Source organism: Taudactylus pleione, unplaced genomic scaffold (genome assembly GCF_031769625.1).
Source record: "Taudactylus pleione unplaced genomic scaffold, aTauple2 ptg001623l, whole genome shotgun sequence".
Taxonomy (NCBI): domain Eukaryota; kingdom Metazoa; phylum Chordata; class Amphibia; order Anura; family Myobatrachidae; genus Taudactylus; species Taudactylus pleione.
In genome coordinates this window covers 386074-403191 of record NW_028286020.1, presented here as the reverse complement: position 1 = coordinate 403191, position 17118 = coordinate 386074, and the positions used below count along the sequence as shown (strand labels likewise).

General features: G+C 46.3%; 1 protein-coding gene across 2 annotated transcripts; it reads right to left on the bottom strand.

Moving 5' to 3' along the window:
* Positions 1-307: 307 nt before the first annotated feature.
* Positions 308-17112, bottom strand: GSKIP (GSK3B interacting protein). 2 transcript variants are annotated; one of them, XM_088464260.1, is made up of 3 exons: positions 17026-17112; positions 5928-6188; positions 308-930 (listed from the first exon to the last, which is right to left on the bottom strand). In XM_088464260.1, exons 2-3 carry the CDS (start codon positions 6183-6185, stop codon positions 769-771), a joined length of 420 nt encoding a protein of 139 aa, XP_088320386.1. In that variant the 5' UTR covers positions 6186-6188; positions 17026-17112; the 3' UTR covers positions 308-768. The 2 variants fall into 2 exon arrangements, with proteins under 2 accessions (XP_088320386.1, XP_088320387.1); XM_088464261.1 differs by lacking the exon at positions 17026-17112 and adding an exon at positions 16860-17000.
* Positions 17113-17118: the final 6 nt, after the last annotated feature.

Genomic DNA, 17118 nt, shown 5'->3' with positions numbered 1-17118 from the left:
AAAACTCGTTTGTAGTTCATAAAAATCGTTCATGACATTTAGTAAATGAACAACTTTAGTAAACGATTTTAGTAAATTTTTTCAAGGGAAAAAATCGTTTACTCAAATCGTTCATTAAAAAAAATCGTTGTGTGTGTATGCAGCTAAAGGGGTACATTTACTACAGTGAGTTTTTAGAAGTGAGTTTTAGAAGAGATGTTGCCCATAGCAACCAATCAGATTCTAGCTATTATTCTCTAGAAAGTGCTAGTTAAATGTTAAGTAGAATCTGATTGGTTGCTATGGGCAACATCACTTAAAACTCACTTCTAAAAACTGTCACTTTAGTAAATTTACCCCTAATACTCATCAATTCTGTACATTTCATTTAACCAAACACACCCATAAAATACTCTAAAAATCATCATATCCCATTATACAGGGGTCACTAATATGAACAGTTCATTTTCCCTCTCACATATTATAAGTGTCTTGGAAAGAAAATAAAAACACCCCTCAGTTACAGACAAAGTTGGGGGCACAAAGTTAATATTCAAATATTTGGACATTAACCACCAATTATGTAAGAGAGTGACTTGAGGCAGGGCGCCAGGTTGCAGTTACCTGGTTACTATATTTCATGGCGTAGCAGTCTATATGGTAATCCTATATCAGGCTCCAAATGCAAGATACGGTGAGCGTGCGTCACAAGCGGGGGCTGGGATTGGGGCATTAAAAAGGATAAAACTAGATTGTGGGACCAACAATCTCATTCTCAGAGGATTACACTCAGGACTGTCCATCTCTCTGCAGCGCTTCCAGCCTCCGCAGTAGAGCATTGCCAAATGCCTCCCGATACGCAGGGCTTAGAGAGTCCAGCAAGGAGTATATGGTCTCGTGGTACTGGCTGTGGCACCCTTCATCAACGTGGTCAAATGCAGAACCAACCACCTGTAATCAAGATAAGATCTGCTGAATGAAAACACATTTTAGGACAAGTAAAATAGAAGTCTAAGATTAGGTGACAGACCATACCATAAATAGGGTTCTACACACACTATCCATACCATAAATGGGGTTCTACACACACACTATCCATACCATAAATGGGGTTCCACACACACACTATCCATACCATAAATGGGGTTCTACACACACTATCCATACCATAAATGGGGTTCCACACACACACACTATCCATACCATAAATGGGGTTCCACACACACTATTCATACCATAAATGGGGTTCCACACACACTATCCATACCATAAATGGGGTTCCACACACACACTATCCATACCATAAATGGGGTTCCACACACACACACTATCCATACCATAAATGGGGTTCCACACACACTATCCATACCATAAATGGGGTTCCACACACACACTATCCATACCATAAATGGGGTTCTACACACACACTATCCATACCATAAATGGGGTTCCACACACACACACTATCCATACCATAAATGGGGTTCTACACACACACACACACACTATCCATACCATAAATGGGGTTCTACACACACACTATCCATACCATAAATGGGGTTCTACACACACACACACACACTATCCATACCATAAATGGGGTTCTACACACACACACACACTATCCATACCATAAATGGGGTTCCACACACACACACACACACACTATCCATACCATAAATGGGGTTCCACACACACACTATCCATACCATAAATGGGGTTCCACACACACACTATCCATACCATAAATGGGGTTCCACACACACACTATCCATACCATAAATGGGGTTCCACACACACACTATCCATACCATAAATGGGGTTCCACACACACACACACACTATCCATACCATAAATGGGGTTCCACACACACACTATCCATACCATAAATGGGGTTCTACACACACACTATCCATACCATAAATGGGGTTCTACACACACACTATCCATACCATAAATGGGGTTCTACACACACACACACACTATCCATACCATAAATGGGGTTCCACACACACACACACACACTATCCATACCATAAATGGGGTTCCACACACACACTATCCATACCATAAATGGGGTTCCACACACACACACACTATCCATACCATAAATGGGGTTCCACACACACACACTATCCATACCATAAATGGGGTTCCACACACACACACACTATCCATACCATAAATGGGGTTCCACACACACACACACACTATCCATACCATAAATGGGGTTCCACACACACTATCCATACCATAAATGGGGTTCCACACACACTATCCATACCATAAATGGGGTTCCACACACACTATCCATACCATAAATGGGGTTCCACACACACTATCCATACCATAAATGGGGTTCCACACACACACACTATCCATACCATAAATGGGGTTCCACACACACTATCCACACCATAAATGGGGTTCCACACACACACACTATCCATACCATAAATGGGGTTCCACACACACACTATCCATACCATAAATGGGGTTCCACACACACACACTATCCATACCATAAATGGGGTTCCACACACACACACACACTATCCATACCATAAATGGGGTTCCACACACACACTATCCATACCATAAATGGGGTTCTACACACACACTATCCATACCATAAATGGTGTTCTACACACACACACTATCCATACCATAAATGGGGTTCTACACACACACACTATCCATACCATAAATGGGGTTCTACACACATACACTATCCATACCATAAATGGGGTTCTACACACATACACTATCCATACCATAAATGGGGTTCCACACACACACACACTATCCATACCATAAATGGGGTTCCACACACACACACACTATCCATACCATAAATGGGGTTCCACACACACACACACACACACACACACACACACTATCCATACCATAAATGGGGTTCCACACACACACACTATCCATACCATAAATGGGGTTCCACACACACACACTATCCATACCATAAATGGGGTTCCACACACACACACTATCCATACCATAAATGGGGTTCCACACACACACACTATCCATACCATAAATGGGGTTCCACACACACACACTATCCATACCATAAATGGGGTTCCACACACACACACTATCCATACCATAAATGGGGTTCCACACACACACACACTATCCATACCATAAATGGGGTTCCACACACACACACACTATCCATACCATAAATGGGGTTCCACACACACACACACTATCCATACCATAAATGGGGTTCCACACACACACACACACACTATCCATACCATAAATGGGGTTCCACACACACACACACACACTATCCATACCATAAATGGGGTTCCACACACACTATCCATACCATAAATGGGGTTCCACACACACTATCCATACCATAAATGGGGTTCCACACACACTATCCATACCATAAATGGGGTTCCACACACACTATCCATACCATAAATGGGGTTCCACACACACACACTATCCATACCATAAATGGGGTTCCACACACACACACACTATCCATACCATAAATGGGGTTCCACACACACACACTATCCACACCATAAATGGGGTTCCACACACACACACACTATCCATACCATAAATGGGGTTCCACACACACACACTATCCATACCATAAATGGGGTTCCACACACACACACTATCCATACCATAAATGGGGTTCCACACACACACACTATCCATACCATAAATGGGGTTCCACACACACACTATCCATACCATAAATGGGGTTCCACACACACACTATCCATACCATAAATGGGGTTCTACACACACTATCCATACCATAAATGGTGTTCTACACACACTATCCATACTATAAATGGGGTTCCACACACACACTATCCATACTATAAATGGGGTTCCACACACACACACTATCCATACCATAAATGGGGTTCCACACACACACTATCCATACCATAAATGGGGTTCCACACACACACTATCCATACCATAAATGGGGTTCCACACACACACACACACTATCCATACCATAAATGGGGTTCCACACACACACTATCCATACTATAAATGGGGTTCCACACACACACACACTATCAATACCATAAATGGGGTTCTATACACACTATTAAGGGGATGAGTACGAGATGCCAGCGGTCAGAATCCCAACGCTGGCATCCCGACAGGGTTAGGATAACGATACCTGTCGGTTCGATAAGTATCCTTACCCTATACCTAAACCTCCCTCCCCGCAGTCTAAACCTCCCCTAGTGCCTAACCCTAGACCTCCTCCTAATGCCTACCCCTCCTCTTAACCCAGTCGGGATTCTGACTGGTGTCGGGATTCCGGCACCGGCATTCTGAGCACCGGCATCCCGACAGCTGGGATTTAAACGACATCCCCTATTAAGAATAATCCATCACCCTAAAGATGCTAGGAAAACATAGCAGATCACTAAACAAAGTCCACTGGGGAGAGCAAGTGCAGAGGGGGCTGCGCACTGGGGAGAGCAAGTGCAGAGGGGGCTGCGCACTGGGGAGAGCAAGTGCAGAGGGGGCTGCGCACTGGGGAGAGCAAGTGCAGAGGGGGCTGCGCACTGATAAGTTACGTGACCTGTGCACTACCAGGTGCAATAGCTAGGTGACTGAGGGGGAGAGAGAGAGAGACCCCAGGCAGAACTGGGCACATCTGCTAGTAACATATATAACAACTTATAATACAAGGATGTGATGTCCGCGTGAAAGGTTTTACATTCCCTGAATAAAAGTCCAGCTGGCTGCAGGACAGAACTCTAAGAGCTGTATTCAATATGAAAGGTTAACTTCCCTGGCGAAGTTAACGTTTCATATTGGAGTTTTCTTCCGCGTAAAGGTATGGTGCGCGCTCCCACTTATCCCCGTATTCAATATCAAATTAACGAAAACGGGAAACCCCGAAGTTGGATTTGCGTAAAGTTACGAATTTTTCCTTAAAATAATTGTAAGACCCCCTAAAGTTGTAAAAACATGGGGGAACACTATGGGTACCCCCGTTTTAGCCTTTAATTGAAAGTCGGGGATTTAAATAGCCGCAGCAGGTGTTTTTTTCCCGACATTGAAGAAGTGATGCAGAAGAGCACTTAGGCTATTTTTTTCGTTTTTTTAAGTGGTCCCATCAAATTTGGGGTACATGAAAATGGGTACTAGCATATTTTTATGTCCCTAAAGTAAGTTTTTAAAAATTCTGCATTTGTGCACCTGCCGCTATAATTCTATTCTAGAAAACACCTGCCGCATACTTGCAGAATAGCCCTGAACCTATTTCCCTATTGTTTAACAATTTTTCCCCATTTTTTTTTTTTGCACCCCAATTTTTAAATTAATTGTTTGGGGTGTCCCTATTTTTTTTTTAAACTTTTTCTGACACAGTTCTTTTTTAAATGTCAATCTCAGGGGTGCAGGCTATTTTTTTTTAAGCCTGCACCCCTAAACCCCAATTCTGCACTTTTTTTCGACACCTATTCATTCAATGGTGAAAAGTCATCACCGTTTTTTTATCAAAGACTTTTCAAAACTGCGATAAGTCTTTGAAATTGAATACGGTGTAAAACTAAAACAAGTGATATTAATGCAAAAACTTTAAAAAGTGCGATATTAACGCAAAAAACGATGTTATCGCACCCATATTGAATACCCCTATATACCTCTTATATTAGAAAATACATCTTCAGATAACGTTAATCGGTTTGCTGGTGCATTCCCTCCTGCCGTGTTTACAAAAGTCAGTATTTGTTCTATTTAGTTCCCTTTTCTAACTTTCAGCCTATGAGCAGGGAAGTAACATGGGGATAAGCCACCATAATAAAGCAATGCTTTGGTCATACAGCATGTGGAGCCGTGGAGGCTAATAGGTTAATGTTCTATCACAGTGTATAACCTAGTGAAGAAGCTGACACACATTTAGGGCCCATAGTGAGTGAGTTACCCTTAGGCCGGCGTCTGTGAGCTCCAGGCAGTATCTGGTCCCTTCCTTTATCTCCACATTGATATAGGCCATGTCCAGAGCACACGGTAAGTTCTTAGACACAAACATATTGGCCACTGCAAACAAGACGTCATTCACCACCGCTTCCGCCTCCAGCCTCATGTCTTTCACCTCCGTCCCCTCCACATCTCTAAACTCTGTATCCTGCGCATAGACAATGTTAATTGGCAAGTCCACAGGGTTGTAATCCACTTCCATTTCCTGGAGATAAACAAATGAAATCCCATTTAATAATAACAGTATACAAGTATGGGCTAGTGTTGGGGGGGGGTCTTATTTACTTAGAGGTCAATCATTTTTTATACACATGTAAATGACTGACATTCTGGAATAATCACTTTAATATACAGGAGCACCATGAGCCAGAGTTACCCATCTAGACCTGGAAGCATGCTAAGGTATAGACATTTTGCCTTTTCATTAAAGCATTTAGGTTGGGGACACTTGGGATGCTGGCTGTCAATATACTGACAGCAGCATCCCGATGCTTACAATCACGACGGGGGACGGTAGTGTTCCCCTGTCCTATTTATCCCCTAACCCTCCTTTCCTGCACCCTGAAACTAACCCCTCCTACCCCGCACCCTAACCCTCCCCGTAAGTGCCTAAACCTAATGCTGGCCATACACCTGCACGATTTCGGGCCGATTGCCCGATTGTCGACAAGTCATATGATGGATCTTGTGAAAATCGTGTATTATTTTAGTAAGATAAGATCCGATGCGCGCTCCCGCAGCTCCTATAATCGGATCTTATGATCAGATGTGCAGCCCATATGTTCCATCCTATCGTGTGCAGATCGTGCTGTGTATTTTGTTCATGCGACCCATTGTGCAGCAATTCAAGTAGTTTCAAGGACTGTGGGCCTGATTCAGAGCCGGACACTATTTGCGGTCGTTCGTTCTGAAAATAGGGGTGGCTATTCAAATGAACAGTTCGCTGTTTGCGGTCTGTTCACGCCTCTATGTCTGAACGAGCGAACAAAACTTGCGGTCGTTTTTTTGGAAACTACTACCCCTGGCCGCTCGCATCCTACGTCATGTCCGCTATTTATTAGATTAATCGAGTACATCGACCAGCGTATGAACTGCTCGCTATTCTTGTGGTTGGTTTTTCCTACCGCAATCTTGCGAGCAGTTCTGACTATAAAATAACCCAGTGACGTGGTCAATGACGCTGCTGTATTAATTATGCACACCCATAAAACGCCCGTTTTGACCTTTAAGCACGCCTGCGTTCTGATCTCCGCTCCCCGTTTTTAAGCACCTTCCCCTGTTACCACCCACATACGCCTCCTCCTGTCAGTCAAAATAGCAGGCATTCGCTATTTTGCGAACAAACGATTTTCGGGTGCACTGACTGGTTCGCGCATGCGTATTACGATCTGTACACATGCGCAGTTGGGCAAACATCGCTCGGAACGAACGAGCGGCCGCTTACGAACGGCTCTGAATCAGGCCCTGTTTCCCTTATGAGCCTGTGAGACACACGATCGATCGTACGACAGATCCTGTGCTAAGAAAAACAACAAGCATTGCTGCCGGGACCGCCGGGGAGTCGTAGGGAAATCGTATGATGAATCAGATTTTATGCTGGTCGTGTAGGTGTATGGCCAGCTTAACCCTCCCCCCTTAGTGACTAACCTCCCCCCGGTGGTGCCAAACCCTAACCTCCCCCCTCCTGCAGCCTAACCCTAACTTCCCCCCGGGGGGCCCAAACCTGACTGTCGGCATCCCGCATGTTGGTATATTAACAACATCCCATTTGAACAATGAACAAATCAGGCCAAGTGGCTGGAAAACATGCCCCCCGCCCCATTACCGGCGTTGTCCGTTTCTAATTACACAACCGGGTGCAGTTATGAAATTCCACAATATTTAAATCATAGTTAACGTGTTCTTACAGAATTTAGACATAATTGGGTAGAAATTGTGGAATATATGAACCTACAAAGATGGCAAGTCCTGATCATCATCTGATGGGGAATATAACTACATCCCTCCTCACGAGGATTATTTTTATTACATATTTTTTATTACTTGCTTATTTAATGAGGTCGGCTCAGCGCCTCATAACCCAATTATACAAACATTGGTTCCAAAAACAGAAAAGGTGTCTACTTTTGCTATTGGCGCACTCTGGTACCTAAAAATCCAACACATTGTACTGCAATGCTTTAGCCTTTCCATCGCTTGTCCAGATTGTGAGCATAGATTATATTGCAGAAAATGCAAAATAAAGAAATAGCAGGATGTATGAGATGAAAGTGTTCATGTAAAAAGTTATTATCTTATTTCTAGTTTGTTTGGTTTTTTTTAGCAAAGTTATTTTTCCTAAATGGATATATTTATTCCACATAGTCCCAAAGAGGATCTTTTAAAAATGTAATTTAATCTGTTATTCATATAATTAAGACACACATTATTACTATTAGGACCTAGTGAAACCAGACAGCCTACGTTTCTTTCACCAGAAACCGTTGACTTATTTATAAACCGTTATTTATATATCGCACAGATATTCTGCCGCGCTTTACAGAGAGTATGTGGCCATTCACATCAGTCCCTGTACACACATATATACACTGGGGTTCATATGTTGCTAGTGGTAGGAAACAGAGCATCTGAAGGAAACTCCGGCAAACACAGGTAGAACATACAAACTCCATCCTAAGTAATACTAACCACTACACCATCCATGCTATCCAATATGAGCAATAGAGAGAGACCTATTAGCTTCCTGCTAACAAATTCAACTTAAAAATAATTTCTACTGAACAGTCAGATTCTACAGACAAAAGAAATCCAATTGGGATATTGCTACAGATATTGAATAATATAACACTGTATAGAGAGAAACATTGTATCATTGAGTCATGTAATAATATTACAGCATTATACAGGAAGAGGTTTAAGATATTGAACAAACATGCATGAAAAGTTTAAGATAATGAATGACCATCATTCAATTAAGTGGTAAAATTAATATCAAATGCTATACTTATACGCCAGGCGGCATTCGCCCTCGTCCTAAATAATGCCTTCATATTGTGAATGGCAGATTCCATTTTACAGATAAGTACTGTATGGCGCTATATTGAATAGGATCATCCGTTTAGAGAATTTATTTTTTGGTCACAAAACTAGAATTGATGTAATAAATGAAATGTAACATTTTTATTATCACGCACTTCCATTTAATACTTTATTTTTTATCACTCTTAAAAAGGAGGAGTGATGAATAACTTAATGCAGATCAAGAAAATGTATTATGCTGGGTACACACAGAACGATCTGTACCACCAAAGACTTGAAAGATATCTTTCAAAGATTTATTTATTATTAGGTACCAGAGCGTGTGTCAGATATGGTCCACTGGTCGATATTCTAGGAACACACTAGACCACAGGTTCTCAACCTCGGTCCTCAGGACCCCAAACAGTGCATGTTATCCAGGTCTCATCATAGAACCACAAGTGAAATAATTAGCTCCACCTGTGGATCCTTTAAAATGTGTCAGTGAGTAATGACTACAACTGTGCATCTGCTGGGTGACCTGGAAAACATGACCTGTGTAGGGTCCTGAGGATCGAGTTTGAGAAGCGCTGATCTAGTGCATACACACAACATATCTTGCATCGTTTGGTGATAAGATCGTTAACTATACAATGTAACCATATTTCCTGATCTTCCGGTAGTGCGTACACACTGCACGATCTGAGGGGAATCGTTAACGAGATTGACAGATCTTCCTGCTTGTATAAAAGATCTGAAGATGTGACGAACGACGCAGCGTGAGGGTACACACTTAACGATTTGAACGATTTGTCGTTCTGATGCGTCGGAATCAGCCAAATCGTTCAATATATCGTCTAGTGTTTAGGGGCCGTTTGTGTACACTCACAATACGGTCACTTGACGCAGCACGAACTATTGTTGCCCCAGAAGTTATCATCATATGAGTCAAAGTTTTCTGAGACAGGGAAAGACACAGGGGCCCCAGAATCTCTTACCCACTGAGATAGACAAGATGCAGTGCAGTGCCCCAGCAACTCTTACCCACTGAGACAGAGAAAGATATAGGGGGCCAATTACTTCTTACCCACTGAGACAGAGAGAGATGCAGTGCCCCAGCAACCCTTACCCACTGAGACAGAGAGAGATGCAGTGCCCCAGCAACTCTTACCCACTGAGACAGAGAAAGATATAGGGGGCCAATTACTTCTTACCCACTGAGACAGAGAAAGATGCAGTGCTCCAGCAACTCTTACCCACTGAGACAGAAAAAGATGCAGTGCCCCAGCAACTCTTACCCACTGAGACAGAGAAAGATATAGGGGGCCAATTACTTCTTACCCACTGAGACAGAGAAAGATGCAGTGCCCCAGCAACCCTTACCCACTGAGACAGAGAAAGATGCAGTGCCCCAGCAACTCTTACCCACTGAGACAGAGAAAGATGCAGTGCCCCAGCAACTCTTACCCACTGAGACAGAGAAAGATGCAGTGCCCCAGCAACTCTTACCCACTGAGACAGAGAAAGATGCAGTGCCCCAGCAACTCAGAGAAAGATGCAGTGCCCCAGCAACTCTTACCCACTGAGACAGAGAAAGATGCAGTGCCCCAGCAACTCTTACCCACTGAGACAGAGAAAGATGCAGTGCCCCAGCAACCCTTACCCACTGAGACAGAGAAAGATGCAGTGCCCCAGCAACTCTTACCCACTGAGACAGAGAAAGATATAGGGGGCCAATTACTTCTTACCCACTGAGACAGAGAAAGATGCAATGCCCCAGCAACCCTTACCCACTGAGACAGAGAAAGATGCAATGCCCCAGCAACTCTTACCCACTGAGACAGAGAGAGATGCAGTGCCCCAGCAACTCTTACCCACTGAGACAGAGAAAGATGCAGTGCTCCAGCAACTCTTACCCACTGAGACAGAGAAAGATGCAGTGCTCCAGCAACTCTTACCCACTGAGACAGAGAAAGATGCAGTGCCCCAGCAACTCTTACCCACTGAGACAAAGATGCAGTGCCCCAGCAACCCTTACCCACTGAGACAGAGAAAGATGCAGTGCCCCAGCAACCCTTACCCACTGAGACAGAGAAAGATGCAGTGCCCCAGCAACCCTTACCCACTGAGACAGAGAAAGATGCAGTGCCCCAGCAACTCTTACCCACTGAGACAGAGAAAGATGCAGTGCCCCAGCAACTCTTACCCACTGAGACAGAGAGAGATGCAGTGCCCCAGCAACTCTTACCCACTGAGACAGAGAAAGATGCAGTGCCCCAGCAACCCTTACCCACTGAGACAGAGAAAGATGCAGTGCCCCAGCAACCCTTACCCACTGAGACAGAGAGAGATGCAGTGCCCCAGCAACTCTTACCCACTGAGACAGAGAAAGATGCAGTGCCCCAGCAACTCTTACCCACTGAGACAGAGAAAGATGCAGTGCCCCAGCAACTCTTACCCACTGAGACAGAGAAAGATACAGGGGCCCAATTACTTCTTACCCACTGAGACAGAGAAAGATGCAGTGCCCCAGCAACTCTTACCCACTGAGACAGAGAAAGATGCAGTGCCCCAGCAACTCTTACCCACTGAGACAGAGAAAGATGCAGTGCCCCAGCAACTCTTACCCACTGAGACAGAGAAAGATGCAGTGCCCCAGCAACTCTTACCCACTGAGACAGAGAAAGATGCAGTGCTCCAGCAACTCTTACCCACTGAGACAGAGAAAGATATAGGGGCCCAATTACTTCTTACCCACTGAGACAGAGAGAGATGCAGTGCCCCAGCAACTCTTACCCACTGAGACAGAGAAAGATGCAGTGCCCCAGCAACTCTTACCCACTGAGACAGAGAAAGATACAGGGGCCCAATTACTTCTTACCCACTGAGACAGAGAAAGATGCAGTGCCCCAGCAACTCTTACCCACTGAGACAGAGAAAGATGCAGTGCCCCAGCAACCCTTACCCACTGAGACAGAGAAAGATGCAGTGCCCCAGCAACTATTACCCACTGAGACAGAGAGAGATGCAGTGCCCCAGCAACTCTTACCCACTGAGACAGAGAAAGATACAGGGGCCCAATTACTTCTTACCCACTGAGACAGAGAAAGATGCAGTGCCCCAGCAACCCTTACCCACTGAGACAGAGAAAGATGCAGTGCCCCAGCAACTCTTACCCACTGAGACAGAGAAAGATGCAGTGCCCCAGCAACTCTTACCCACTGAGACAGAGAAAGATGCAGTGCCCCAGCAACCCTTACCCACTGAGACAGAGAAAGATGCAGTGCCCCAGCAACTCTTACCCACTGAGACAGAGAAAGATACAGGGGCCCAATTACTTCTTACCCACTGAGACAGAGAAAGATGCAGTGCCCCAGAAACTCTTACCCACTGAGACAGAGAGAGATGCAGTGCTCCAGCAACTCTTACCCACTGAGACAGAGAAAGATACAGGGGCCCAATTACTTCTTACCCACTGAGACAGAGAAAGATGCAGTGCCCCAGCAACTCTTACCCACTGAGACAGAGAAAGATGCAGTGCCCCAGCAACTCTTACCCACTGAGACAGAGAAAGATGCAGTGCCCCAGCAACTCTTACCCACTGAGACAGAGAAAGATGCAGTGCCCCAGCAACTCTTACCCACTGAGACAGAGAAAGATGCAGTGCCCCAGCAACCCTTACCCACTGAGACAGAGAAAGATGCAGTGCCCCAGCAACCCTTACCCACTGAGACAGAGAAAGATGCAGTGCCCCAGCAACTCTTACCCACTGAGACAGAGAAAGATGCAGTGCCCCAGCAACTGTTACCCACTGAGACAGAGAAAGATGCAGTGCCCCAGCAACCCTTACCCACTGAGACAGAGAGAGATGCAGTGCCCCAGCAACTCTTACCCACTGAGACAGAGAAAGATGCAGTGCCCCAGCAACTCTTACCCACTGAGACAGAGAAAGATACAGGGGCCCAATTACTTCTTACCCACTGAGACAGAGAAAGATGCAGTGCCCCAGCAACTCTTACCCACTGAGACAGAGAAAGATGCAGTGCCCCAGCAACTCTTACCCACTGAGACAGAGAAAGATGCAGTGCCCCAGCAACTCTTACCCACTGAGACAGAGAAAGATGCAGTGCTCCAGCAACTCTTACCCACTGAGACAGAGAGAGATGCAGTGCTCCAGCAACTCTTACCCACTGAGACAGAGAAAGATACAGTGCCCCAGCAACTCTTACCCACTGAGACAGAGAAAGATACAGGGGCCCAATTACTTCTTACCCACTGAGACAGAGAAAGATGCAGTGCCCCAGCAACTCTTACCCACTGAGACAGAGAAAGATACAGGGGCCCAATTACTTCTTACCCACTGAGACAGAGAGAGATGCAGTGCCCCACCAACTCTTACCCACTGAGACAGAGAAAGATGCAGTGCCCCAGCAACTCTTACCCACTGAGACAGAGAAAGATACAGGGGCCCAATTACTTCTTACCCACTGAGACAGAGGAAGATGCAGTGCCCCAGCAACCCTTACCCACTGAGACAGAGAAAGATGCAGTGCCCCAGCAACTCTTACCCACTGAGACAGAGAAAGATGCAGTGCCCCAGCAACTCTTACCCACTGAGACAGAGAAAGATGCAGTGCCCCAGCAACCCTTACCCACTGAGACAGAGAAAGATGCAGTGCCCCAGCAACTCTTACCCACTGAGACAGAGAAAGATACAGGGGCCCAATTACTTCTTACCCACTGAGACAGAGAAAGATGCAGTGCCCCAGAAACTCTTACCCACTGAGACAGAGAGAGATGCAGTGCTCCAGCAACTCTTACCCACTGAGACAGAGAAAGATACAGGGGCCCAATTACTTCTTACCCACTGAGACAGAGAAAGATGCAGTGCCCCAGCAACTCTTACCCACTGAGACAGAGAAAGATGCAGTGCCCCAGCAACTCTTACCCACTGAGACAGAGAGAGATGCAGTGCTCCAGCAACTCTTACCCACTGAGACAGAGAAAGATGCAGTGCCCCAGCAACTCTTACCCACTGAGACAGAGAGAGATGCAGTGCTCCAGCAACTCTTACCCACTGAGACAGAGAAAGATACAGTGCCCCAGCAACTCTTACCCACTGAGACAGAGAAATATACAGGGGCCCAATTACTTCTTACCCACTGAGACAGAGAAAGATGCAGTGCCCCAGCAACTCTTACCCACTGAGACAGAGAAAGATGCAGTGCCCCAGCAACTCTTACCCACTGAGACAGAGAGAGATGCAGTGCTCCAGCAACTCTTACCCACTGAGACAGAGAAAGATACAGGGGCCCAATTACTTCTTACCCACTGAGACAGAGAGAGATGCAGTGCCCCAGCAACTCTTACCCACTGAGACAGAGAAAGATGCAGTGCCCCAGCAACTCTTACCCACTGAGACAGAGAAAGATACAGGGGCCCAATTACTTCTTACCCACTGAGACAGAGAAAGATGCAGTGCCCCAGCAACTCTTACCCACTGAGACAGACAAAGATGCAGTGCCCCAGCAACCCTTACCCACTGAGACAGAGAGAGATGCAGTGCCCCAGCAACTCTTACCCACTGAGACAGAGAGAGATGCAGTGCCCCAGCAACTCTTACCCACTGAGACAGAGAAAGATACAGGGGCCCAATTACTTCTTACCCACTGAGACAGAGAAAGATGCAGTGCCCCAGCAACCCTTACCCACTGAGACAGAGAAAGATGCAGTGCCCCAGCAACTCTTACCCACTGAGACAGAGAAAGATGCAGTGCCCCAGCAACCCTTACCCACTGAGACAGAGAAAGATGCAGTGCCCCAGCAACTCTTACCCACTGAGACAGAGAAAGATGCAGTGCCCCAGCAACTCTTACCCACTGAGACAGAGAAAGATGCAGTGCTCCAGCAACTCTTACCCACTGAGACAGAGAAAGATGCAGTGCCCCAGCAACTCTTACCCACTGAGACAGAGAAAGATACAGGGGCCCAATTACTTCTTACCCACTGAGACAGAGAAAGATGCAGTGCCCCAGCAACCCTTACCCACTGAGACAGAGAAAGATGCAGTGCCCCAGCAACTCTTACCCACTGAGACAGAGAAAGATGCAGTGCCCCAGCAACTCTTACCCACTGAGACAGAGAAAGATGCAGTGCCCCAGCAACTCTTACCCACTGAGACAGAGAAAGATGCAGTGCCCCAGCAACTCTTACCCACTGAGACAGAGAGAGATGCAGTGCTCCAGCAACTCTTACCCACTGAGACAGAGAAAGATACAGGGGCCCAATTACTTCTTACCCACTGAGACAGAGAAAGATGCAGTGCCCCAGCAACCCTTACCCACTGAGACAGAGAAAGATGCAGTGCCCCAGCAACTCTTACCCACTGAGACAGAGAAAGATGCAGTGCCCCAGCAACTCTTACCCACTGAGACAGAGAAAGATGCAGTGCCCCAGCAACTCTTACCCACTGAGACAGAGAAAGATGCAGTGCCCCAGCAACTCTTACCCACTGAGACAGAGAGAGATGCAGTGCTCCAGCAACTCTTACCCACTGAGACAGAGAAAGATACAGGGGCCCAATTACTTCTTACCCACTGAGACAGAGAGAGATGCAGTGCCCCAGCAACTCTTACCCACTGAGACAGAGAAAGATGCAGTGCCCCAGCAACTCTTACCCACTGAGACAGAGAAAGATACAGGGGCCCAATTACTTCTTACCCACTGAGACAGAGAAAGATGCAGTGCCCCAGCAACTCTTACCCACTGAGACAGACAAAGATGCAGTGCCCCAGCAACTCTTACCCACTGAGACAGAGAAAGATACAGGGGCCCAATTACTTCTTACCCACTGAGACAGAGAAAGATGCAGTGCCCCAGCAACTCTTACCCACTGAGACAGACAAAGATGCAGTGCCCCAGCAACCCTTACCCACTGAGACAGAGAAAGATGCAGTGCCCCAGCAACTCTTACCCACTGAGACAGAGAGAGATGCAGTGCCCCAGCAACTCTTACCCACTGAGACAGAGAAAGATACAGGGGCCCAATTACTTCTTACCCACTGAGACAGAGAAAGATGCAGTGCCCCAGCAACCCTTACCCACTGAGACAGAGAAAGATGCAGTGCCCCAGCAACTCTTACCCACTGAGACAGAGAAAGATGCAGTGCCCCAGCAACTCTTACCCACTGAGACAGAGAAAGATGCAGTGCCCCAGCAACCCTTACCCACTGAGACAGAGAAAGATGCAGTGCCCCAGCAACTCTTACCCACTGAGACAGAGAAAGATGCAGTGCCCCAGCAACTCTTACCCACTGAGACAGAGAAAGATGCAGTGCTCCAGCAACTCTTACCCACTGAGACAGAGAAAGATGCAGTGCCCCAGCAACTCTTACCCACTGAGACAGAGAAAGATACAGGGGCCCAATTACTTCTTACCCACTGAGACAGAGAAAGATGCAGTGCCCCAGCAACCCTTACCCACTGAGACAGAGAAAGATGCAGTGCCCCAGCAACTCTTACCCACTGAGACAGAGAAAGATGCAGTGCCCCAGCAACTCTTACCCACTGAGACAGAGAAAGATGCAGTGCCCCAGCAACTCTTACCCACTGAGACAGACAAAGATGCAGTGCCCCAGCAACCCTTACCCACTGAGACAGAGAAAGATGCAGTGCCCCAGCAACTCTTACCCACTGAGACAGAGAGAGATGCAGTGCCCCAGCAACTCTTACCCACTGAGACAGAGAAAGATACAGGGGCCCAGCAACTCTTACCCACTGAGACAGAGAAAGAGGGCACTATATGGAACCTCTTACCCACAGAGGCTGGGAAAGATAAAAAGGCCCCAGAAACTCTTACCCAATAAGACAGGGAAAGATAAAGTAGCCCAGGCTATTTCCCCGTCCAGGCAGAGGGATGCGGGGCCCCGGGGCATGCTACACACCTAAGCTGGGATACAAGGGGCCCCGCACTCCCTAACAGCCAATGGACACAGAGACAGTCCCCGGATTCTTCGGGTATTTACCTGACAAATTCCGAGACAAGTGCGCAGATTGCGAACCCCGCAGAGCGCTTCCGGTAATAGGATTATTTATGATTCCCTGACACTTCCGCAACC

Coding starts and splice junctions, on each gene's coding strand:
- GSKIP (XM_088464260.1), bottom strand. CDS start 6,185: ATGGAAGTGGATTACAACCCTGTGGACTTGCCAATTAACATTGTCTAT. Junction 931..5,927: donor TCACAGACGCCGGCCTAAGG/GTAACTCACTCA, acceptor TCTTGATTACAG/GTGGTTGGTTCTGCATTTGA.